Genomic DNA, 27,058 nt, shown 5'->3' with positions numbered 1-27,058 from the left:
GATAATTTTTTGCATTTTTAGTAGAGATGAGGTTTCACCTGTTGGCTAGGTTTCACCTGGTCTCTACCTCTTCAGAAAAAAAAAAACTGGCTGATGGCCAGGCACGGTGGCTCACGCCTGTAATCCCAGGACTTCGGGAGGCCAAGGCAGGCAGATCACCTGAGGTCAGGAGTCCAAGACCAGCTTGGCCAGCATGGTGAAACCCCATCTCTACTAAAAATACAAAAAAGTTAGCTGGATATGGTGGAGGGCGCCTGTAATCCTAGCTACTCGGGGGGCTGAGGCAGGAGAATGGCTTGAACATAGAAGGCAGAGATTGCAGAGGGCCGAGATCACACCACTGCACTCTACCCTAGGCAATAGAATGAGACTCTATCTCAAAAATGAAAAAAAAAGTGCTCTCTCTCTCTCTCTCTCTCTCTGTCTCATTTCTTGTGTGTTTTTCACTGTGTTTAGTGTGATACCAGAAATCTTGAATAACCACCAAGGGACCCATAAAAAATGCCACTAGTGATGCCGGAAATCCTTGCAAAAAGCAGAGAAGTCACAACATTACAAAAAAAAAAAAGAATGGGGCGGAGCAAGATGGCCGAATAGGAACAGCTCCAGTCTCCAGCTCCCAGTGCCAGTGACACAGAAGACAGGTGATTTCTGCATTTTCAACTGAGGTACTGGGTTCATCTCACTAGGGAGTGCCAGACAATCAGTGCTGGTCAGCTGCTGAGGCCCGATCAGCGAGAGCTGAAGCAGGGCGAGGCATCGCCTCACCTGGGAAGCGCAAGGGGGAAGGGAATCCCTTTTCCTAGCCAGGGGAACTGAGACACACAACACCTGGAAAATCGGGTAACTCCCATCCCAATACTGCGATTTACCAAGGATCTTAGCAAACGGGCACACCAGGAGATAATATCCCACACCTGGCCAGGAGGGTCCCACACCCACAGAACCTCCCTCATTGCTAGCACAGCAGTCTGCGATCTAACGGCAAGGTAGCAGCGAGGCTGGGGGAGGGGTGCCCGCCTTTGCTGAGGCTTAAGTAGGTAAACAAAGCCAGTGGGAAGTTCAAACTGGGTGGAGCTCACAGCAGCTCAAAGAGGCCTGCCTGTCTCTGTAGACTCCACCTCTGGGGACAGGGCACAGCTAAACAACAACAACAACAACAAAAAGCAGCAGAAACCTCTGCAGACGCAAACGACTCTGTCTGACAGCTTTGAAGAGAGCAGTGGATCTCCCAACACGGAGGTTCAGATCTGAGAACGGACAGACTGCCTGCTCAAGTGGGTCCCTGACCCCTGAGTAGCCTAACTGGGAGACATCCCCCATTAGGGGCAGACCGACACCCCACACCTCACACGGTGGAGTACAGCCCTGAGAGGAAGCTTCCAAAGCAAGAATCAGACAGGTATACTCGCTGTTCAGCAATATTCTATCTTCTGCAGCCTCTGCTGCTGATACCCAGGCAAACAGAGTCTGGAGTGGACCTCAAGCAATCTCCAACAGACCTACAGGTGAGGATCCTGAGTGTTAGAAGGAAAACAAACAAACAGGAAGGACACCCACACCAAAACCCCATCAGTACGTCACCATCATCAAAGACTAGAGGCAGATAAAACCACAAAGATGGGGAAAAAGCAGGGCAGAAAAGCTGGAAATTCAAAAAATAAGAGCGCATCTCCCCCTCCAAAGGAACACAGCTCATCGCCAGCAACGGATCAAAGCTGCACAGAGAATGACTTTGACGAGATGAGAGAAGAAGGCTTCAGTCCATCAAACTTCTCAGAGCTAAAAGAGAAATTACATACCCAGCGCAAAGAAACTAAAAATCTTAAAAAAAGAGTGGAAGAATTAATAGCTAGAATAATTAATGCAGAGAAGGCCACAAACGAACTGACAGAGATGAAAACACGACACAAGAAATACGTGACAAATGCACAAGCTTCAGTAACCGACTTGATCAACTGGAAGAAAGAGTATCAGCGATTGAGGATCAAATGAATGAAATGCAGCGAGAAGAGAAATCTAAAGAAAAAAGAAGAAAAAGAAATGAACCAAGCCTGCAAGAAGTATGGGATTATGTAAAAAGACCAAATCTACGTCTGATTGGGGTGCCTGAAAGTGAGGGGGAAAATGGAACCAAGTTGGAAAACACTCTTCAGGATATCATCCAGGAGAACTTCCCCAACCTAGTAGGGCAGGCCAACATTCAAATTCAGGAAACACAGAGAACGCGACAAAGATATTCCTCGAGAAGAGCAACTCCAAGACACATAATTGCCAGATTCACCAAAGTTAAAATGAAGGAAAAAATCTTAAGGGCAGCCAGAGAGAAAGCTCGAGTTACCCACAAAGGGAAGCCCATCAGACTAACAGCAGATCTCTTGGCAGAAACTCTACAAGCCAGAAGAGAGTGGGGGCCAATATTCAACATTCTTAAAGAATATTTTAAACCCAGAATTTCATATCCAGCCAAACTAAGTTTCATAAGTGAAGGAGAAATAAAATCCTTTACAGATAAGCAAATGCTTAGAGATTTTGTCACCACCAGGCCTGCCTTACAAGAGACCCTGAAGGAAGCACTAAACATGGAAGGAACAACCGGTACCAGCCATTGCAAAAACATGCCAAAATATAAAGACCATCGAGGCTAGGAAGAAACTGCATCAACTAATGAGCAAATCAGTTAATATCATAATGGCAGGATCAAGTTCACACATAACAATATTAACCTTAAGTGTAAATGGACTAAATGGTCCAATTAAAAGACACAGACTGGCAAATTGGATAAAGAGTCAAGACCCATCAGTTTGCTGTATTCAGGAGACCCATCTCACATGCAGAGACATATATAGGCTCAAAATAAAGGGATGGAGGAAGATCTACCAAGCAAATGGAGAACAAAAAAAAGCAGGGGTTGCAATACTAGTCTCTGATAAAACAGACTTTAAACCATCAAAGATCAAAAGAGACAAAGAAGGCCATTACATAATGGTAAAGGGATCAATTCAACAGGAAGAGCTAACTATCCTAAATATGTATGCACCCAATACAGGAGCACCCAGATTCATAAAGCAAGTCCTTAGAGACTTACAAAGAGACTTAGACTCCCATACAATAATAATGGGAGACTTCAACACCCCACTGTCAACATTAGACAGATCAACGAGACAGAAAGTTAACAAGGATATCCAGGAATTCAACTCATCTCTGCAGCAAGCTGGCCTAAGAGACATCTAAAGAACTCTCCACCCCAAATCAACAGACTATACATTCTTCTCAGCACCACATCACACTTATTCCAAAATTGACCACATAATTGGAAGTAAAGCACTCTTCAGCAAATGTACAAGAACAGAAATTATAACAAACTGTCTCTCAGACCACAGTGCAATCAAACTAGAACTCAGGACTAAGAAATTCAATCAAAACCGCTCAACTACATGGAAACTGAATAACCTGCTCCTGAATGACTACTGGGTACATAACGAAATGAAGGCAGAAATAAAGATGTTCTTTGAAACCAATGAGAACAAAGATACAACATACCAGAATCTCTGGGACACATTTAAAGCAGTGTGTAGAGGGAAATTTATGGCACTAAATGCCCACAAGAGAAAGCTGGAAAGATCTAAAATTGACACTCTAACATCACAATTAAAAGAACTAGAGAACCAAGAGCAAACACATTCAAAAGCTAGCAGAAGGCAAGAAATAACTAAGATCAGAGTAGAACTGAAGGATATAGAGACACAAAAAACCCTCCAAAACATCAATGAATTCAGGAGTTGGTTTTTTGAAAAGATCAACAAAATTGATAGACCACTAGCAAGACTAATAAAGAAGAAAAGAGAGAAGAATCAAATAGACGCAATTAAAAATGATAAAGGGGATATCACCATCGACCCCATAGAAATACAAACTACCATCAGAGAATACTATAAACACCTCTACTCAAATAAACTAGAAAATCTAGAAGAAATGGATAAGTTCCTGGACACTTACACTCTCCCAAGACTAAACCAGGAAGAAGCTGAATCCCTGAATAGACCAATAGCAGGCTCTGAAATTGAGGCAATAATAAATAGCCTACTAACCAAAAAAAGTCCAGGACCAGATGGATTCATAGCTGAATTCTACCAGAGGTACAAGGAGGAGCTGGTACCATTCCTTCTGAAACTATTCCAATCAATAGAAAAAGAGGGAATCCTCCTTAACTCATTTCATGAGGCCAACATCATCCTGATACCAAAGCCTGGCAGAGACACAACAAAAAAGAGAATTTTAGACCAATATCCCTGATGAACATCGATGCAAAAATCCTCAACAAAATACTGGCAAACCGGATCCAGCAGCACATCAAAAAGCTTATCCACCATGATCAAGTGGGCTTCATCCCTGGGATGCAAGGCTGGTTCAACATTCGCAAATCAATAAACATAATCCAGCATATAAACAGAACCAAAGACAAGAACCACATGATTCTCTCAATAGATGCAGAAAAGGCCTTTGACAAAATTCAAGAGCACTTCATGCTAAAAACGCTCAATAAATTCGGTATTGATGGAACGTATCTCAAAATAATAAGAGCTACTTATGACAAACCCACAGCCAATATCATACTGAATGGGCAAACACTGGAAAAATTCCCTTTGAAAACTGGCACAAGACAGGGATGCCCTCTCTCACCACTCCTATTCGACATAGTGTTGGAAGTTCTGGCTAGGGCAATCAGGCAAGAGAAGGAAATAAAGGGTATTCAGTTAGGAAAAGAAGAAGTCAAATTGTCCCTGTATGCAGATGACATGATTGTATATTTAGAAAACCCCATTGTCTCAGCCCAAAATCTCCTTAAGCTGATAAGAAACTTCAGCAAAGTCTCAGGATACAAAATCAATGTGCAAAAATCACAAGCACTCTTATACACCAGTAACAAACAGAGAGCCAAATCATGAATGAACTTCCATTCACAATTGCTTCAAAGAGAATAAAATACCTAGGAATCCAACTTACAAGGGATGTAAAGGACCTCTTCAAGGAGAACTACAAACCACTGCTCAGTGAAATAAAAGAGGACACAAACAAATGGAAGAACATACCATGCTCATGGATAGGAAGAATCAATATCGTGAAAATGGCCATACTGCCCAAGGTAATTTATAGAATCAATGTCATCCCCATCAAGCTACCAATGAGTTTCTTCACAGAATTGGAAAAAACTGCTTTAAAGTTCATATGGAAGCAAAAAAGAGCCCGCATTGCCAAGATAATCCTAAGCCAAAAGAACAAAGCTGGAGGCATCACTCTACCTGACTTCAAACTATACTACAAGGCTACAGTAACCAAAACAGCATGGTACTGGTACCAAAACAGAGATATAGACCAATGGAACAGAACAGAGTCCTCAGAAATAACATCACACATCTACAGCCATCTAATCTTCGACAAACCTGAAAAAAACAAGAAATGGGGAAAGGATTCCCTATTTAATAAATGGTGCTGGGAAAATTGACTAGCCATAAATAGAAAGCTGAAACTGGATCCTTTCCTTACTCCTTATACAAAAATTAATTCAAGATGGATTAGAGACTTAAATGTTAGACCTAATACCATAAAAACCCTAGAGGAAAACCTAGGTAATACCATTCAGGACATAGGCATGGGCAAGGACTTCACGTCTAAAACACCAAAAGCAATGGCAACAGAAGCCAAAATTGACAAATGGGATCTAATTAAACTAAAGAGCTTCTGCACAGCAAATGAAACTACCATCAGAGTGAATAGGCCACCTGCAGAATGGGAGAAAATTTTTGCAATCTACTCATCTGACAAAGGGCTAATATCCAGGACCTATGAAGAACTCAAACAAATTTACAAGAAAAAAACAAACAACCCCATCAAAAAGTGGGCAAAGGATATGAACAGACACTTCTCAAAAGAAGACATTCATATAGCCAACAGATGCATGAAAAAATGCTCATCATTATTCGCCATCAGAGAAATGCAAATCAAAACCACAATAAGATACCGTCTCACACCAGTTGGAATGGCAATCATTAAAAAGTCAGGAAACAACAGGTGCTGGAGAGGATGTGGAGAAATAGGAACACTTTTACACTGTTGGTGGGATTGTGAACTAGTTCAACCATTATGGAAAACAGTATGGCGATTCCTCAAGGATCTAGAACTAGAAGTACCATATGACCCAGCCATCCCATTACTGGGTATATACCCAAAGGATTATAAATCATGCTGCTATGAAGACACATGCACACGTATGTTTATTGTGGCACTATTCACAATAGCAAAGACTTGGAATCAACCCAAATGTCCATCAGTGACAGACTGGATTAAGAAAATGTGGCACATATACACCATGGAATACTATGCAGCCATAAAAAAGGATGAGTTTGTGTCCTTTGTAGGGACATGGATGCAGCTGGAAACTATCATTCTCAGCAAACTATCGCAAGAACAGAAAACCAAACACCGCATGTTCTCACTCATAGGTGGGAACTGAACAATGACATCACTTGGACTCGGGAAGGGGAACATCACACACCGGGGCCTATCATGGGGAGGGGAGAGCGGGGAAGGATTGCATTGGGAGTTATACCTGATGTAAATGACGAGTTGATGGGTGCTGACGAGTTGATGGGTGCAGTACACCAACATGGCACAAGTATACATATGTAACAAACCTGCACGTTATGCACATTTACCCTAGAACTTAAAGTATAATAATAATAATAATAATAATAATAATAATAAAATAGAATTGCTAGATATGTGCCATAGATTGAGTTCTGTGGCTACAGATGGCCTGCTATTTCTGACAGACAATTCACTTTTCGAAAAGACAATGTAAACTTATGGTATGGACAAATACAGTACCAGCATTGTAAATGTATTTTCTCTTCCTCATGATTTGCTTTGTGATATTTTGTTTCACTTACTTTATTGCAACGATACAGTATATAATGCATATAACATACAAATATGTGTTAATCAACTGTTTACGGTATCGGTAATGCTTCTGGTCAACAGTAGACTATTAATAAAGTTTTGGAAAATCAAGTCATATATGAATTTTTGACTGTATGGGGTGACATCAGAGTCCCAACTACCACATTATTCAAAGAGTCAACTGTACTTAAAATTCCAAATTAATTAAAACTGCTTACATAAAAGTCACCTAAAAAAAAAAAAAGTAGAAAGAAATTTTAAAATGGACCAAAGGGAAAAAAGGAAAATAGAATGATCTCACAGATGATGGTTGAATAGGAAGCTCCAGGAATTGATGTCTCCATTCAAATCACTTGAGGTGGCAAGAACGGTCAGAATAAACTACAGTATTTCAGAGTCTGAAGTGTGGTGAGACACTTGCAACATGAGGAGAGTGTAAAAGGAAAAAGAGGCCTGGCAAATTTCAATGAATTTTGGCATTTAACAAAGCAGCTACCATCCTCTAGCCCCAGCTCCAAGTTGGCAGCCATAGGGAGATAAGACCATGTCCCTGGTATGGCTTGTTGGTGCTAGAGTGGACAATCAGGACATTGTCCTCCAACAACTGTGCTTGTGTGTTTTTATATGCTTGGTTGTTCACTGAGAAACTGGCACAGAAGCACAGAGGCTAGTCATTATTTCACCCTTTTGGGCTAAAGCAGCTGTCAAAGGAACTTAAAAAGATAGACACTTTTTTCTATTTTCTAATTGGATCCAGTCATTCAAGGAATTCTCTGTAAGATCACTGACTGCAAAAATAATGGAACAGAGACTTCAGTGACCACACATGACAAAGAATATAGTTTTGAAAAAAAAATAGAAAAAAGTTGCTAAACAAATGGACAACTGCAGCTTTCATCAAGTTAACAACAGCAATCTCTGGAGAGGGGGAAAAATTTCCACACTTACTATATTACGATATTCAAAATGTCCACTTTTCAACAAAAAATTATAAAGCATATAAAGAAACAGAAAAGTAGGGCTTATTCATACTGTTTTACAGGTAAAAGAGAAACTACTGAGGAGGTCTAGGCTTGAACATACTATAAAAAGACTTTAATTGTCTTATGTTGAAAAAGCTGAAGAAAACTATGGACAAAAAAATTCAGGAGAATGATGTATGAATAAGCAGAGAACATCAACAAGGAGATATGCCTGCTGTTAGATTCATGTCCTTAAAGCATAATTTTGATCATATCACTGGTGTTCTCTGGTTTCTATCCTCAACCCTATTTTTGCATCACACATTCCTGGTGATGCCATGCAAGGCCATAGCCTCATGCAGTTTCTGTCTCTGGTACTGGCCTCTCTACATTTGAAGCAAAGGAGATGGAGAAAAGCCATCTATATTAGGCTGTTCTTGCATTGCTACAAAGAAACACCTGATACTGACTGGGTAATTTATAATGAAGAGATGTTTAACTGATTCATGTTTCTGCAGGCTGTTCAGGAAGCATGATGCTGGCCATCTGTTTGGCTCCTGATGAGACCTCAGGAAGCTTATAATCATGGCAGAAGGCAAAAGGGGAGCTAGCATGTCACATGGCAAAAGCAGGAGCGAGCAAGAGAGAGAGAGAAAGAGAGAGAAAAGAGGTGCCACATACTTTTAAATGATTAGATGTCCTGTGAATTCAGAGCAGTGAGGGCTCACTTTTGACTAAGGGGATGGCCCAAGCCTTTTAGGAGTGATCTGCCCCCATATTCCAAACACCTCCCATCATGTCCCATCTCCAAGACTGGGGATTACATTTTAACATGATATTTGGGTGAGGACAAATATCCAAACTATATTGCCGTCAGAGAAGAGAAAGCAGAATCTGTGGGTAGAGTATGGCAGAATGCAATAGAGGGAAAACTATCATCACCACAGTAGTATTTTAGAAAACCGTGAATTCTACAAGATAGACTTTATAGATGGCTACTGTGCACCATAGCTGTACATAAAGTCAGACAGATGAGAGTTTCCATCATTAAACCACCACTTCCTAAAAATATGTTCTTGGGTGAGTCTCTTTATTGTCTTCATGTCCTCATTTAGTAAACGAAGATAAAAACAGTATACTACATCAAGGTTATGATGAAAACTAAATAATATATGGCATTAAATGCATTTAACAAAGGGCCTCATACATATTAGGTACCTAACAAAAGTACGCTGTATTTGCTCGTACAGCAGGCTTTCAATAAATGTACATGCCTTCAATAAATTTGCATGAAAGAATAAGTAAATGATACATGTTCTTTAATGCTAAAAATATGCAAGTAATACAATCATTAGTGGAAGACCCACATACCTTTACAAGTCATTTGTAATATGCAGTTGTTATCTGAGCATGAATATATATGTCAGTGTTTTTAAATCACTTGAAATTTATACAGGGTGGAATTTCAAATTGACCCCTGAAAAGTAACATATCATGATTTAGCATTTCAATAAGCTAATTTAGCAAATATCATTTTAAAAGACAACAAATATGTCCCAGCAAGAGGTCAACATGGAAAAGAAACACTTGCACTTAAAAATTGGCTTCTGCAAGTAAGAGGCCACCCACTGCCCTTGATTGTTTTGGAAATCCATTAAAATCAGTTAAGGAAACAGATACAAAAACTTTAAAGTCCTTTTATGTTTACTTTCTTCAAGTAAAAAATGCTATCTTTGACATGTAGACTTTAAAGGGTTATATTACTAAGGATTAAACTGGTCCATTAATGGAATAGGATAGCCTGACGTTGATACTCATTTTAAATTTGTGAAATGATAAATGTAATTTTTGTGGCCCATTTTAAACTATGAATCACAACAGAGTTAATGGAAGTTAATGTAAACAACACTGAAACAATAAAACTGTAATTTGATAAAGGTGTGGGCATCTACATTTCAATAAAAATGTATGTAACATGTGTAACTAAAATAATAGTGTATCATTTTACTCCTAAAGCTTTATTCAAGTGATTATTCTATGTTTCCATAAGGGAAAAAAATCACTTTAGAATACACTTTGCCTGAAAGAACTTTTTCTCCACTGATTATTAAAATGAGATATCATACTGTTAGCTGAGTGCATTTACAATGAAAAGTTTTCATTTTAACTTGTCACCAATTTGATGGCTTCTATAAATCCTTCGGTATGAGTTTTAACAATCCCTGATTTCTTTTTGGCACCTTTGAACAGAGCAGAGGGGTGGGATTACATAAAGCACCCTTTTATGTTTCTTCTTTCCTCTTACCTGCATTCCTGATTTATAATTACTATGAAAACAGGTTTCTTGGCAGGGAAAGAACTCTTAAGGATTTCAGAAAAGAACTGCTAAAGAATTCCAAGCACTCTAAAGTATATCAGATGGAAACTCTGAAACTGGAATAAGATGCTGTTTAATTTCACTTAGCAAAAATTATCACAGTTGTTACAAGAGTTACAATAAACCCAGTTGCACAAGAATTACTAGTATGTAAAATAAACATTATATATTGGGCTTGTAGCTTCATGATTTAAAAATCTTTCAGGCTGTACTCCAACGCATTTGCTTGTTTTGTACAGATTACATCCACTTGCTCAGACTCCATTTACACTTGGCAGATGGTCACATCACTCATGACATTTCCTGTTTAGTTCCATATTTTAAAATCAACTGCGTGGAATGTAGATTGGCAATAGCCTTCTCTCCAATAAATATCTACACCAGAGGACATCAAAAACCTTTCTTCTTTCAGAAGGAAACAAAATATTTGTATTTATATTAACACAACTTTAGTTATTTCCTTTCTTAGTGCTAGTTATAGCTGGTGCCAAATACAAAATTTTAAAAGCCTCAATTTTCCAAAGTTTTCTTAAAAACTTTTTTCCCCAATCTTAGTCAAGTGAAGGCAAACTTTAGACTAATAATTTCAAATGATACCACATTTTTTGGTTCCATAAGAATCAAAAACTCATTTCCCAATGGCAGTCTTCTCTAATAAAATGTCCTTGATCTGAATATCTCGGATTTTATGAATTTGAATCCTACAAGTATCAACTAGACTGTACTCATCAGAGTTAAGTAATGTGAGAAATACGACGAATTCATTTTACTTTACCAGAGCATTTTGGCATTTTAAGCATCCTCTTAATGTGAGACTAGGTTTACAAGAAGCATATGCAAACTACTAAATAAAGCATTTAAATGATCAAAGCTTAAGAAATGAATGGTTAATATGAGCACAAATTGAAAATTATAAGAGATTTGTATTTATATTTCCAAACACTAGTAACATATTGTTATAAAACCCTGGTAAATGATTTAATGGAAATACCACATAAATTACTCTATTAAATACAAGCGTAATAAAGGAGAAACTGACCTTAATTGAACTTAATGAAAAATTGGTTTTTATTTCTAACAATAACCTCATTTTATCTCTTTAAAAGTCAGCTTAATTGAAGACTCTACCTCTATAGCTAATAAATAAAGTTTCTGAAGTGTTTAGAAAAGACAAAGTCAACACAATTTCTCTAACCAACATCAATTTTCTAATTACAAGTTGTAATATTTCATGAACATTGTATTTAAATGCACTGTTACGATAAATCAGGCAAACTGATTTACATAGCCAACCATGTCATTCTAGAACCCAATACACATAAAGTCTTTCGATCCCTTTGGCATAAATGGCTGGCATCATCAGTCCTCTATTTTACAGATGGCTAATCTCTGAAATTGAGTCCAAGTGCCTAGGGCAATTTAACATCAAAGAGAGAAGTCAAAATTTGAATATTTCCAAACTCTACATTATTATTTTATTCACAACTTCAGTTTTCACAAAGGAACAAGAGACACAAGTTTTTGTTTGTTTGTTTGTTTGTTTACTATTTGCTTCCTATTGTCACGGAGTTACCAAAAAAAAAAAAATGGTTATGACAAATTACCGCTCTAAAAATTTGCAGTCTGGGGCAGCAGAGATGTAAAGATTGCTTTTGTAGAACAACAAGTGCAGGAACTATATGTGGACTTCCATGGTGGTCCCTTCAACTGGTACTTAGCTGTTTGTTTTTAAATTAAGAAAGCAAGAATGCATTTTTAATCCCAGACTTACAAGAAAAATGTGTGGCTTTTCCCTCCAATTCTTACATCCTCTTGAAGAATGCATCAATTTTTTGTTTGAGACTTAGCGTTAGGGCAGTATTCCTGAAAGTGTGGTGCATTTGTTTCCAGTGGTTTCTGAGGTGATTTTTGGGAGCAAACATATGTACATTTTTAAATTTAGTTGTTATAAATTTATTTGGAAAATCTTGTTTTTTTCTTTTACGACAGTTAAATTCAATGCTTTTAAGCAAGGTAACAAATATAGCACTACATGAATGATCATAAGGATTACTCAGTTATGATAAAAGTTATGAAGGTGGTTCAAGAATAACTGAAATCAAGAAATTTCTCAGGCTGCCTTTTTGAAAACATAGAATACTTGACAAATCTGTAGGTCACCCCTACAAAAGAATTCAGATTAACCTATTTATTTATTTATTTATTTTTTTTATTTTTTTATTTTTTTATTTTTATTTTTTCTGAGATGGAGTTTTGCTCTTGTTGCCCAGGCTGGAGTGCAATGGCTTGATCTCGGCTCACCGCAACCTCCGCCACCTGGGTTCAAGTGATTCTCCTGCCTCAGCCTCCGGAGTAGCTGAGAGTACAGGCATACACCACCACGCCCTGCTAATTTTGTATTTTTAGTAGAGACGCGGTTTCTCCATGTTGGTCAGGCTGGTCTCAAACTCCCGACCTCAGGTGATCCACCCGCCTCGGCCTCCCAAAGTGCTGGGATTACAGGTGTGAGCCACCAAGCCTGGCCCAGATTAACCTTTTAAAAAATCAATCCCATTATAGTAGATGTGGTACCAAAACAAACAAAGCAGTATCCTTTTTATTGCCTAAGTTTGATTTTGGAAACCTCATGACCATGTTCTTCAGAGCCAGGACCTCAAAAACCTATTAGTTCATGAAACTATATGATTGAGACAAGTGTCTCTCTTATCTGTCTTTCTTCCTCTCCTCTTGTGAGTGTGAATTCAACAACTAGACTTCATGCCAGTCAAGGCAGAGAGGAGGAGGCAAGGGAGTAGGAGGGCTGAATATAGAATTCTTTCTTTTTACTGAAGAAAATCTTAGTGTTGGGTTTTGGTATAAACTTAATAGAGACAAAGAATCTGTTCTTAGATGAAGGGATAAGCACACATATTCCTCATGCAACACATTCATATAGGAAACACCATTCACACTGCTATTTTTTACTGCTACTACTATCTTCCTTCTTATAATATGCATTGTTTATTGTAAGTGATAAATAATGTTAGTAAAAAGTTCTTCCCAATAGATCTAGCTTTACTCCACAAAGATTTACCTGACCACAACTATTCTTTCATAACAATTGAAACAAAGATCATAACAAAGATCACTAAACTCTGTAAGAACTACTCTAACACAGGACCTATCATATTTTCATTGGAAATTTTTTTCTTGGTGTATTTCAAAAATAAAAATCCAGGTCAACAACCACTCATTTGAAATCCTTAGGGCAAAATGTGTTTTAAGATTTAGAATCACTTCAGGTTAATAAGGCAAATAGACCAAAATATGGTTTACCTACAATATATAATATAATATCCATTGCAAGGTCTCAGATAGCTTAGTCTATTCAAATACGTGAATAGTTCTACTGTAAAAGATATGAATATTCATATTAGGTAAGATTTTTTTAAAAGGCCAAATAGCCTTATATCAATCCAGATCAGTCTCTGTTCCAAAAAGCTTCTGGTCAGGACAGGTTTTAATTTTGGATTAGGGAATTGTGGCTAAGAAAGCATAGACTTGTACTTGCAGAGTTATAAATCAGGAGATGAACTATTAGCTAATAGCTTGCAAAGAAATCTTTCTAAGGTGATAGCCACTATGTGAATACAATCTAAAAGAGAAAATGCAAGACTGGACAAATAAATACTGAATACCGATAAGTACAAAAGCATAACATAGTAAATTTTAAAAGGATCCTGAATAGTGAAAACAATTCTGAAAAGAACACAGTTGGAGTACTCACACTTCCTGATTTCAATACCTACTATAAAGGTACAATAATTAAAGCAGTATAATAGAGATATAAGGACAGACATATAGACAAATGAAACAGATTGAGACTCTGGAAAATAAACCTATACATCTATGGTCAATTGGATTTTGGCAAGAGTATGAAGAGACCAGTCACTAGAGAAAGAATGGTTTCTTCCACCAATGGCACTGAGACAACTACATTTCCACAAGTAAAAGAATTAAGTTGGATTCCCACTTCAGACTAATATTAACTCCAAATGGATCAACAACCTAAATATAAGACATTAAACTACAAAACTCTTAGAAGAAAACATAAGGGCAAATCTTCTTGATCTTGGATTTGGCAATTGAGTACTAGATAGGATAACAAAAGCACACACACAAAAAAGAAAAAATAGACAAGTTGGATATCATCAAAATTAAAAACTCTGTGTACCAAAGGACACTCTCAAGAGAGTGAAAAGACAACCTATTAAATGGTAAAAATGTTTACAAATCATATATCACATAAGTGTTAAATATCCAGAACTCTCCCAACTAAAAAATGGGCAAAAGGCTTGAATAGACTTTTCTCCAAAGAAGACAGACAAACAGCAAATAAGCACATGAAATGATGCTCAATATCATTAATCATTCGGGAAATACCAATCAAAACCACAATGGGATATCACTTCACACCTACTAGCATGGCTAAAGCCAAAAACAGAAGAAAAGTGCTGGTGAAGACATGGAAAAATTTGAGCCCTCATACATTGCCGGTGGGAATGTAAATGGTGCAGCCACTACAGAAAACGTAATGGTTTTTAAAGCAGTTCCTTAAAAACTAAACATAGAACTACCATATCACCCAGCAATTCCACTTCCAGGTATAGATCCAAAGGAATTGAAAGTAGATACTTGTACAACAATGTGTGTTGCCACATTATTCATCACAGCCAAAAGGTAAAAACAATCCAAGTGTCTATCAACAGATGAATAAATAAAATATGGCATATAAATATAATAGAATATTATTCAGTCTTAAAAAGGGGTGAAATTTTGATACATGGTACAACATTGATAAACTTTAAAAGCATTATGCTAAGCAAAATGAGCCAGGCACAAAAGAATGAATACTGTACGATCCTGCTTGAATGAGTAGGATCATGATGAGTTCTAGGTATAGAACAGGCAAATTCATAGACACAGAAAGTAGGTGAGAGATTAACACGGGCTGAGGGTAAGGTAGAAATAGGGAATTATTGTTTACTCATTACAGAGTTTCTATTTGTGCTAATAAAATAGGTTTGAATAGGTATTAGTGATGGTTACACAACATCGTGAAAGTATTTATTGTCACTGAGTTGCATACTTAAAAATGGTTAAAATAGCTCATTTTATTTACATATTTCTTACAATTAAAAACTTAATTATGTAATGAACAAAATCGCATTGAATTGTATACTTTAAATGGGTGCACTGTATTACATGTAAATTACATCTCAATAAAGCTATTAAAAATTATGTCGATGAAGAAGTCGTAACTGCCAACTGATAACACAGATGGGAAAATTTGTAGTACATCATACAGATGAAAAGCATAGATTCTGGAGTCAATCTTCCTGGATTTAAAATGTGGCTCCACCTCTTCCTAATTACATGACTCTAAGTTAAGTTATTTAACCTATCATGTTCTTTTTTTTTCTTTTCCAAAATAATAACAACAGTATCTTCTTCATAAGGTTGTTATGAAGATTCAAAGAGTTAATATCTCTAAAGTACTTAGTCAAGTGCCTGGCACATATGAAGCACTAATGCCAGTCATTATTATTATTGGGGAAAGTGTTTGGAGAAAAGCATATGAGATTTTAGGGTAGAGTTGGAGGAATCATCCCACTTCTAACCCACTGAAGAACAACAACCTGCTTCATGAGAGGCATGGAATTTGTCTTGAAAAATATTTGTTTTAAATGAAATGGAGCAAATGTGTAGTCTAAAAACGGCAGTTGTGGGAAAGCTTCTGCAACAAGAATGCTGATGAACTGGAAGGAAGACAATATATATCTAAAAAGAGGAGGACTGACATACTGAAGCATAGGAGAAAAAGTAGTTAAGGGCTCCGGCCTCATGGATTACCAAATAAACCACCACAAATTTCTTCATGCTTCTACACAAGAAGGAGTTGTGATATTTAATTACTGTCAGATATGTACTTAACAAATACAATTCTATTTTATTATCTACTGCTGCAGGCCAAATTCTCTGGAAAAGACTTTGAGACACAGGTTAATCAGAGAGTGCTCTTGGGAGTAAGGGAAGAGAGATTAAGTAGAGAAAAGCTGAGCTGTGATGCAATTGCAGCAGAGGCCTCTGAGCTGCGATGGCCCCTCAATTATCCTGGACTGAAGCAAGAAGGATGGGCCTTTGTACTCCCTGCATTAACCTGTCATTTTATGTGAGCTACAACTAGCGACAGAAATGGAGTTTTAAGTGAGGCAGCGCTCATCAACTGAGGGCAACTCCCAGAGGTCCTGGAAACCATGACAGCCAGTACCCCTTGCAGTTAGGAAATGAGTGCCCTACTCTTAAAAGGGAATCTGTGTAGTGCACCTTAGCACTCACCATATTAATGGGACCATGTTATTGTCCCCAGAGCAACAGCTGCAGGGCTTGGAAACTTGTTAGAAACGCAAATTCTCAGGTCCCATGCTAAAACTAGTAAATCAGAAACTCTGGAGGTAAGGTCTAGCAATCTGTCTTTCAATAAGCTCTCCAGGTAATTCTGATGCATGCTAAGTTTCAGAACCACTACTACATATGCTATGTAAAATATAAAATGCATGCAAAATTATTTCACTGCAGGTACAGACTGCACTCTTATGAATGCACATCATGGACTGATATCCAATACCACTGGAAAACAAAGAAATTCTATTACTTGGTGCCCCAACTTTTGGTCAATCACAGAGTTGTTGGTTTACAGACTCGAAGGTAACTACTAAGCTCTAGCAATATCTGATATGGTACTTTATGTGACACAGATCCATGGAAAAGTGCATTAACAACATAATGTTATACTCATTGCGAAAAAAAATGTCTGTAAGTATAAGAGAACACGCTAAGGGCTATACAAATGTGAATTCAGTAAAGCAAAATGCTAATAGGTGAACAATTCTAGCCAAATCCAACTTAGTTGGCATCTGACTCTCTCCTTGGACTTCTAAAAAGATCTGCAGGTGAAGAAACACCAAGATCAGCTCAGAAAGGAGGCAGGGAGCAGCCTCAAGGCGATTTATCTCTTCTACAGAAGTGGTATTTGTAGCCAAGAGGGATGCACACGGTTGCAAAAAGCTAAGGAAAATCCTCAAGTCCGCATTAATTCTATGTGATAGATAGCAATGAGACAAATTCCAAACAGTGACAGGACAAGGTGGTGAAAAATCTTCATGGATATTGTCACTCTAAGTATTCAGTAACACAGGAGTGATGGTGTGGTCTGCAACTCATTAGAGCATCCCAGGAAACTTTCTGAGAAAATGATAAATGAAGTATTGAATGCCCACAAACAGTTTCAAATTTTGATGGTGTTTTCCCTGAGCCTTAGAACTAGGAGCCTTAGCAATAAGAGTACAAGCTACTTACTATATTGCTCTCTATTCTTCAAAGCCCTTCAACACACATCTGTAATTTGATGCTCACAAGTACTCTTTGAGATTGGCAAGTATTACAGCTGCATTATATAGGTAAAGAAATGGGGCCTGAAAAGGCTAGGAGTGACTTGCTTAAGGTCCCACAGCAAGCTAATTGGAGAGAGTGATATTTATTATTGTTTACTGAATGTCTCCTATGTGCCAGGGATTAGGCTGGAAGTTATGCCAATATTTTATAAAATCCTCACAAGAAACCTTTCAAACTGAGTATTAATAGTATTGCCTTTTGTAGATAAGAAAACAGATTCAGGAAGGTTAGGTAACTTTCCCAATATCACATGGCTATTATGTGAGAGAACCAGAGCCAAAGGGAAGTATGGTGCAAAGAGTCAAACGGTACATTATTATTATTACTATTATTATTATTATTATTATTATTATTATTATTTGAGACAGGGTCTCATTCTGTCACCCAGGCTGGAGTGCAGAGGCACAGTCATAGCTCATTGCAGCCTCAATCTCCCAGGCTCAAGCGATCCTCCCACCTCAGCCCTCCAAGAAGCTGGGACTATAGGCACATGCCACCATGCCTGGCTAACGTTTTTAAAATTTTTTGTAGAGACAGAGTCTCACTATGTTGCCCAGGTTGGTCTTGAACTCCAGGGCTCAATGATCCTCCCCTCTCGGCTTCCCAAAGTGCTGGGATTATAGGCATAAGCTATCACACCCAGCCCCACAGGGTGCATTCTTTTCACTATATTATTTCAACTGGTCTTGGGTGGGTCTGGGCATTATGCTCAGGTGATTTTAATGTTCTCTGCATGATTTTCATGTGCACCAAGGATTGGAAACTGTTACTAATGTACTACAGTAGCACTATATGTACAATTCTGGTCATGACACTAGCAAAAGTGTAAAGGTATACATTGAAAAAATTTAAATAAAAAGGCATAGGAAGTAGACAAGAAAAGCAGACGTTAAGGAAGAAGAGTAAATAAAATGTAATATCTCCAATTTCACATATTTTTGATAAATAAATATTTACATATTAAGTATTGGTTGGTTTACCCACCTTAATAATGCATTGGGGGCAAGAACTCTAAAAGCAAGGCATAAGGCAATTTTTACAGAAACAATAATATTTCAGATTCTGAAAGTCAGAACTCAAACTGATATTTTATTTGATCACAAAATTTTTCTACATTTAGAATAAAATCATTTTTCTTGCATTTCAGGACACTCCCATGTGTAAACAAACAGTTTCAAAACCAGCATTTCAATGGTGTAGCTTCTTCAAAAGGTAGTTAAATATTGATTTGCCATTCTCCTGGCATAATGACCAAACAGAATACTCCATCAGTTTGTTGAACCAATGTCCCTAAGTGCTGCCAAACAGGTCAGCAATTAATGTCTTTGCTGAGTAGTTGGTTTCCACGATATCTACACGGCAGTGATTTCCATTGAATTGAACTCAAAACCAGAGACAATCCATTCATTCACATGAAAGCTAGCTTGTCATTTGAAACTCACAGGCAACTGAACTACCAGCTCTTCTCAGACTCCAAGACTTATTTCCTCCTCCCAACTGCCAATCTCTGTTTCACCTAGAAAAGCCCCAACCCCCCTCTTCTTTGCTATTAAATTCCATAATAACGCCTCCCAGCTGCCAAACCTCTTCGTTCTCCCCTTTGTCTACCTTTATAGTACGTGATCAAGAGCAAATGCTCCAGCAAGCTTAAAATCTTACAGCTGCACAAAATACACATGGGAAACAAAACCTTCAGAAACAGGGTATCCTTTAATGTTTAACTTAACCTAAGCCTACTTCTTAAACATATTTCTGTCTACTGGCTGCAAAATTCCATACTGGCAGAGCTTTAAACATATACATTCTATAGTAAAATTCTGATTTTTTTCACTTAAATATATTTAAATAGTAATTGCAATTTCACCTCACTTAATATTTTTGTTTTATTTGTATTTCTGTGATTTTTGATTAAAATTTATCTATAGGGTATTTTTTATTTGTAAAAAATAACATTTGCACTTTTTCTAGAAGTAATGTTCACTGTAAAATAGTTTCTTTTTTTCTCCTTCCATTCTGATTCAAAAGGGAGGGAACAATTTCCTTTTAGGACAAAAAAAATTGAATATACAACCCATGATCTGTATATAGAGTCCTAGGCTATAAAAAGAGGTATTTGGATATAAAATACAAATGGATAATTACCTGCTCTCTAATGTGAGAAAGATTTCCCAAACACACTTTTCTAAATAATTCTGTTGTAAGTGCATACCACCCAAATTGGGAGAAAAGAGATGTGTCATTCATATACACAGAAAGCAAAAACTCCTAATCAAAAAGCTTCTTTTTTTCTATCCACTGTCATGATTAGCCATAAATTAATAGGGGAGTGAGGATATCTATTTATAAATGGGTGGATGATCCATTTGATTATGACAGGTAGACAAACAAAACACAGACATGAAGAAAAGTGTAAATCTGAACTATTTAATATACTTTTCAATACACATCTGATATTATAAATCTAATACCCAACTATTATTGCTGATACCACAGCCCAATATTGCAAGTTCTTATAAAAAAAATCTTTCTATCAGACATCTCCAAAGATATTCTTATTAGCAAGACTGAAGAATACCTTTGCCATATCGAATATGCTCAGCTGTTTACCGCATGGTGAAGTGGTGTTAGAACCACTTAAAGATGTGTCTGACATCATTAATCTATTTGACCTCTGACCTGCAGATCTAAACTGTAACTATGGTGACCAAAGCTTGACCTTACAATGCTGAGAAACTTTAAAGCTCCGCAGTATTTTGGGTCACATTGTTAAGCTAGACAAAGGGGTAAAGAAGTAATGTGACAGTTTCCTGGGAATTAAGGTCAACGGGTCATTTGTACTCAGGCTTTTTGTGTATTAAGAAACTAGTTAAATTTTTTTATTTGTAAGAACTTTTTAGAATAGTACCTTGTTAGAAGCTATAAGAAGTGCAAATAAATCAATACATTAAGCGCCTAAGAAGTGGGAGATAAAAGTATAATTAGTGTTGAACATTCGGTAATACAATATTCCTTTCAACAATTTATAGAGGTAACATACCCTGTTTTCAGGGTCTACACAATCACAAGTAAATAATTTCATCCAAAGATTACCATTTTAACATTAGAGATAAAGTAATAAGATGATAAAATGATCTCTTTTTACACAGAACATTCCTAGGAACAAATTCACAGTCATTTAATACATACTAAATAAAAACTGCCTATATACGCATGCAATATTTATTTGCAACACTTTATTCTCTAAGGAAAGCCTATAATAAACAAAACAAGGAGCATGTATATAAATGTACAGATAGTGTAACACCGTGTAACTGTGGCTACTACTCCTAAATGTGAGCACCTCCTGTATTTAGGTGTACTCTCACTGCATAATTAATGCAGCACTTCACATAGAAACTGTGAACTTCTATTTTCAAGATTCTCTAATGATGCCAATAATAGGCTAGATTAACCTTTTCCACAAAAAGGCACAATCTGAGGCATTGCTTTACGGGTATTTATCCTGAAGCCCTGGTGATTTTTATGCTAACTCAATGGAAGCAAATTATTTGGTGTTTATGTGTGTAGGAGCTAGAGTGGGGACTCTGCAGAAAACTAGTAAACGATGATATTTTCCACATAAGTAAAGCACATTCAAATAGTCGCCCAACCAATTCAATTTTAAAACACACGTTAAAAAAAATACTAGAGACAATTCATAATATTTGCCATTATTTTTGTAAATAATACAACCTATTTTGGTCTAAAAAACCTCTTGAAGTTATCATAATTTAATGTGTTATATTTCATCTCATATTTAAAAATAGGAGGGAAATTAAACATATATATTATATATGCCAAATTTTATGAGATTATATAATCACATGGAAAAGCAAGGACAGTAAATATTTCTTTTTTTTTTTTTTTTTTTTTTTTTTTCATTTTGGTAGTTTGGAAAGTCTGAGAAACAGGGCTGCTGAAAGAGCAACCACCACTTGCTGATTTATTTTCTTATCTTTCACCTACATATCTGTCAAAGAGGGTATACCAGTGATTTTTCTCCCATGTGTCCCTTAGAGTCTATAGAGAGTCTTTAGTAGGTTTAAGGAAGTGTTTGGAATGGCAAAATATTTGAAGACTTGCAAAAGAAAATCTAAGTGTGGGTCACCATAAATGAATTCTGACAGTACGCCCCAGGGAGGAGAAAGCTTCAAAACAAACCACACTGGGACACACAGTTATAAAGCCATGGTAGAATAAGGTAAGACCAGGAAAGAAGACACAGCAAACAGAACCAATGAAATCTTTTGATCACATCTTTTTCCGCCTGGATATGGACTAGATAAAAACAAATCCAAGGATAGAAACTTTTTTTAAAGCCTAAATAGATAGCCATGTGGAGAAATGCCTAGTGGAACTCTCCAAAAAAAAAAAATAGGAATGTGTTATCAGAAGTCTAGAAGTCTACCATAACTAAGAAATAAAGGAACGGGGAGATGGAAGGCTGACAGCTGGGGGTAATGGTGGGAGGAATTGAATCAGAAAAGCAAAGAAACAATTTAATACATATCCCTTCTCTAATATATTTAGAATACGATCAGTTTTAACCAAGAAAACTGGTTAAATATACCCGTTTTTTTGGTTATATTTATCCAAAAATATACCACTAAAAAGACACAAGACACAAAAGACTTTATATGGACATTTTCTATTAAATCTTCAAACTATATTTTATTCCCATGTTACAGTCACTATTTCATTTGCCAGTCTTGAAACATTCTTAGTATTAATCTCTGTATTATTATTTTGATATGCTCACTACAAAATATGATTTGCTAATATTTTATTTAGGATATCTGTATTAATGTTCCTAATTAAGACTTATTTTGCATACATGTAATACATTTTATTTTCTAGTAAAATTATTTCAAGTTCATTTATCAGCACAAAATAGGACAGCATGTTGTGGTACTTCAGAGTACAGTGTTCATACAACACACAAGCACTCACTGGAATCTGCTTCTGGACCAAGTCTATGCAGGGCTCAAGAAATATGATGATAAGCAAAATCAGGCAAGGTCCCTGCCCTCATCGAGTTTGCCCCGTGGTCAAGGAAACGGACATTAATCAAATAATCACAAAGAAGTCAAACTGTAAACTATTATGAATGCCGGGGAGGAGAGGGATAATGTTATGAGAATATACAGAGGAGTTGGGGGAAGCTAAGGTGGTAAGGGAGGTCAGAAAAGGCAATCAAGTAATTGATGCCTGAGCTAAAATCTGAAGAATGGGAATCTTTTAACTAGATGAAGAAAGAAAAGAGCAATCATGGAAGAGAGAACCTATGCACAAAAGGCTTTCATGGAAGGCAATCTGGCAATGGCTTCTTTAAAACATATCATAAACATAGGAATATCATGTAGATTTTAAAAGTCACTTTATTTACTTACTTCATTCCTTCACTTGATTTCTAATAATTTTAATACAGTAAGTGCTCACTATTCAAATATGTAAATTGAGGTCAACTATTAGAAAATAATCTACATTTTAAAATCTCTATTAGTAAGAATAAAAAGGCAGATATTCAAATGGATACAAACAAAATATCAAAGTTATTATTTCTTCTTTTTTTTGTTTTTAGAGATGGAGTCTCACTCTGTCACTCAGGGTGGAGTGCAATAGCATGATCATGACTCACTGCAGCTTTGAGCTCCAGGATTCATTCAAGGGATCCTCTATGTCAACCTCCTGAGTACCTGAGACTACAGGCACACACCACCACATCCTGCTAATTTTTAAAAATTTCTTGTAGAGATGGGGTCTTTTTGTGTTGCCTAAGCTGGTCTCAAACTCCTAGCCTCAAGTGATCCTCCCACCTCAGCCTCCCAAAGAGCTGGGATCACAAGCACGAGCTCAAAGTCACAAAATATAGGAGCAGACATTATAATTAGCACAAGGCATAAAAGAGAAAATAGACTTTTGGTATTGTCTGTCTTATAAAAATAAATCAAATTTTTATACTTAATTTTAATATCCTAAGTCTGTTGTATAAACAATTTCCCACTGAGTTCAAAATATATATAACTGAATTCACTGCTATGAATAATAATTATTTAATTTTTAGGATTTTCATCTGCACATTTACACTATCATGTTTTAATGTGCTACCACTTAGATTGCATTTCTCTACTGAAAATGCAGTTGTTTACTTAATAAAGCACAGCGAGACTCTTTAGCAGTTTTCTGAAAAAGAAACTGGTTTTTATCTCCCTTAAAAGGAAATTAAATGGAAAATCCTGCATTTAAATAACACTAAAGTAGTGACACCAATGAATTGGAGCCAGGAAATTCAAAGTTAAAGTTAAAGCTGCCTCTCTATCCTTAAAACAGGCTATTGTTCTGTCACCACCTCCAGCCCAGCAAATTTAATTAAAACTGAGTTCTGACCAGTTGATATAAGTGGTTCAGAAAACTCCTTATGGGAATTTCATCCTTTAGATGGCCTTTTATGCTATACTTTCTCTCACTGGTACACAAAGAGTCTATGTAAACTTTTTCTTCTCTTAAACAAAACAAAACAAAAAAAGAAGTTAGGATAAAAGAAATATTTTTATCCTAAATTTTGGTATTCCTAAATCCAAACAAAATTTTGCCCTTCAAGTCCTTTCAGTCTAACTACTTGGACAATTCAGACTGAAGTTTCCAAAAGCTACCTTTTTCTTTATTTAACTTAAATGTTTTTTTATATTCATTAATGAGAACATGCTTTTTTCTTCCATTAACTGCTTTCTAATTATTAAAAGAGACTATATAACATAGTAATTCAATTATAACTCATACATTAATACTTTCTCCAAAATTATTCCTTACCTCCTCTGTTTATAAACTATTGAACAGCAGTCTAACTAATATTAAAGTTTAAAATCATATTTTCAAAATAGCTGAGATTAATTTCCATTTATCTCTAATAATAAGGTCTTGAAGATTCTATGGTAATTGTTTCTTATTAAGAATATTCAACAAAACAATTTAACTTCACAAAAGTTTATATTTATTCTATTCAAAATTCCTGCCTTTGCCAATAATTCAATTTTATTTTCAGCAGCCAGAATTTTTTAAAACTTGCATAAAGATTATTTCTGAAATTATCTTTTTGCTTTACTAAATCTGAAACTATGTGAAAGAAGATATTTTAACATTAAGTATTTATCAAGTCTACTTTGAATGCATCTTTTCTTATGGAGGTGGTAGATTTCATGAAGTAAAGAGAAGACCTAGAGTACCTATACTCTGAAATAAATATATGCAAATAATTAAATAAGGGAAGAAAGGTAAACAGGAAATAGTATTCGACGGACAGTGCACATTATACCATGTGGATAACAAAAGCCCCAAAAGTAAACCGCAAGTGACATCAGTGAAGATGACAGAGTAGGTAGCTCCAAGAGCTTGTGTTCCCACAGAAATATCCAAAATCAAGCAAAAGTGTCAGGATCAACTTTAACAAAACTCTTGAAAATAGGTGATAGCAACCAAAAAAATGCTGAAATCAAAAAATTAAAAATAAAAGATTAAGGAAACTTAAAAACAGTAAGAAAAGTATGTGATATTTGTATTTGCCCCTGCTCCTATTCTCTCCTTGGCTTGACAGCAGTCTTCAAAACTGCAGGTAGCTTCCCCAGTGGGCAACCCTGGTCCTTGGCTTTAGAGGAAGCAAAGACAATCTTATTCGCAAAGAACTACATTTGCTATAATCTGTATGGGAAATCCCTTGGGGAATAATGTAAAGCACCTTACTTTGTTTCTCTAACTGGGGACTCATTCAGAGGAGAAATGCAGCAGAGTGTCCTTGAAAATACTGTAAGGTAAACAAACAACCCACAGCTACCTAAGACAAAAAGATTACAGTTGGGGCATATAATAGAGTACCCAAAGCTTGGGCAGAGAAGCTGAAGAGAGAGCTTCCCTGGGAAATAGGACATGTATAGCATTCATGTATACTGAAGAATTTTAAAATCCATGCACATGCTCACTAATAAAAACTTATTCTATCAGCTCTACATGATCTTTAGGATCAATGCAAACAGGAAGTAAAGGCTAAGACAGACCTTCAAAACAGCCTAGCAAAGTGTTGAAGAAGTTTGTCAGCAAAGATCCAATCTGTAAACATTAGGGGAGGTATTTTGTTTTGTTTTTCTTGATTTTTAAATTTTTTAGTTTTTCTTTTGTTTCTTCTCTTTTGTCTTCTGTTATTCAAGTTATTCTCTATCAAGACACTAGCTGAACAAAGCCTAAAGGAACAGAGAACTCAAAGAACACACATGAAAAAGAATACTACATTAAGTATTCAAAAAGTCATTAAACAAATAGCTACATGCTATAGCAAGGGACAAAAGTAAACCCAGAGGAGAAGGAAAAATCTTATTTCTAGATTTAATACATTATCATATTTTATATGCCCAGTTTTAAACTAAAAAACTATGAAGTGTGCAAGAAACAACGAACTATGTTCCATCAAAAGAAGAAATTAACAAAAACTGTATTTGAGGGAGCATAGACTTTGGACTTAATGAATAAAGACTTTAAATCAACTGTCCTTAAAAAACCAAAGAGCTAAAGGAAATCAGCAACGTGATGTATAAACAAGTAGAGAATATCAATAAAGAGAGAGAAATTATAAAAATGAACTAAACAGATATTCTGGAAATACAAGTACAATAACTAACATGAAAAACTTACCGAAGAATTTCATTGCAGGCAGAAGAAAGAATAAATGAGTTTAAAGATAAATGAATGGAATCAAAGAGATTTGTAGAACACAAGCAAGCACACCAACATATATGTTATGAGAACCCCAGATGGAGAAGAGAAAAGGAAACAGCAGAGAGAATCTTTAAAGATAATGTTTGAGCACTTCCCAAATTTGAAAAATACATAAATGTACACATTCAAAAAGCTCAACAAACTCCACGAAGAACAACTGTAAAGAGATCTACAGCAAGACACATTATAATCAAATGGCTGGAAACCAAGGGCAAAAAAGGAATCTGGAAAGCAGCCAAGGAGAAGCAATTCATCCAACATACAAGGGATCCTCAATGAGATTAATAGCTGATTTATTATCAAAATCATAGAAGAAGTTAAATAACATTTTTAAAGTACTGCAAAGAACTGTCAACCACGAATTCTATGTTTGGCTAATTGTCCTTCAAAAACCAGGAAACATTAAGACAGTTCCAGAAAAACCAACACAAAAAGCAAAGGAGTTATTCATAAGTAAAATTGA

General features: G+C 36.3%; 1 protein-coding gene across 7 annotated transcripts in view; it reads right to left on the bottom strand.

The window, feature by feature from the left end:
• The window catches only part of MACROD2 (mono-ADP ribosylhydrolase 2), a 2,111,745-nt gene that overhangs the window by 1,673,822 nt on the left and 410,865 nt on the right, over nucleotides 1–27,058 (bottom strand). Inside the window, exon 1 of one of the 7 annotated variants that reach the window (XM_050745639.1) lies at nucleotides 20,369–21,557. The exons of the other annotated variants lie outside the window; for them this stretch is intronic. Coding sequence (XP_050601596.1) covers nucleotides 20,369–20,449 — 81 coding nt within the window. The 5' untranslated portion in view covers nucleotides 20,450–21,557. Of the gene's footprint in view, nucleotides 1–20,368; nucleotides 21,558–27,058 lie in introns of those variants that run through there. 7 annotated transcript variants of the gene reach the window in all.

This window comes from Macaca thibetana, chromosome 10, assembly GCF_024542745.1.
Source record: "Macaca thibetana thibetana isolate TM-01 chromosome 10, ASM2454274v1, whole genome shotgun sequence".
Classification (NCBI taxonomy): domain Eukaryota; kingdom Metazoa; phylum Chordata; class Mammalia; order Primates; family Cercopithecidae; genus Macaca; species Macaca thibetana.
Note: the sequence above shows the minus strand (reverse complement) of the source record. Positions and strands in the feature narration are given on the sequence as shown.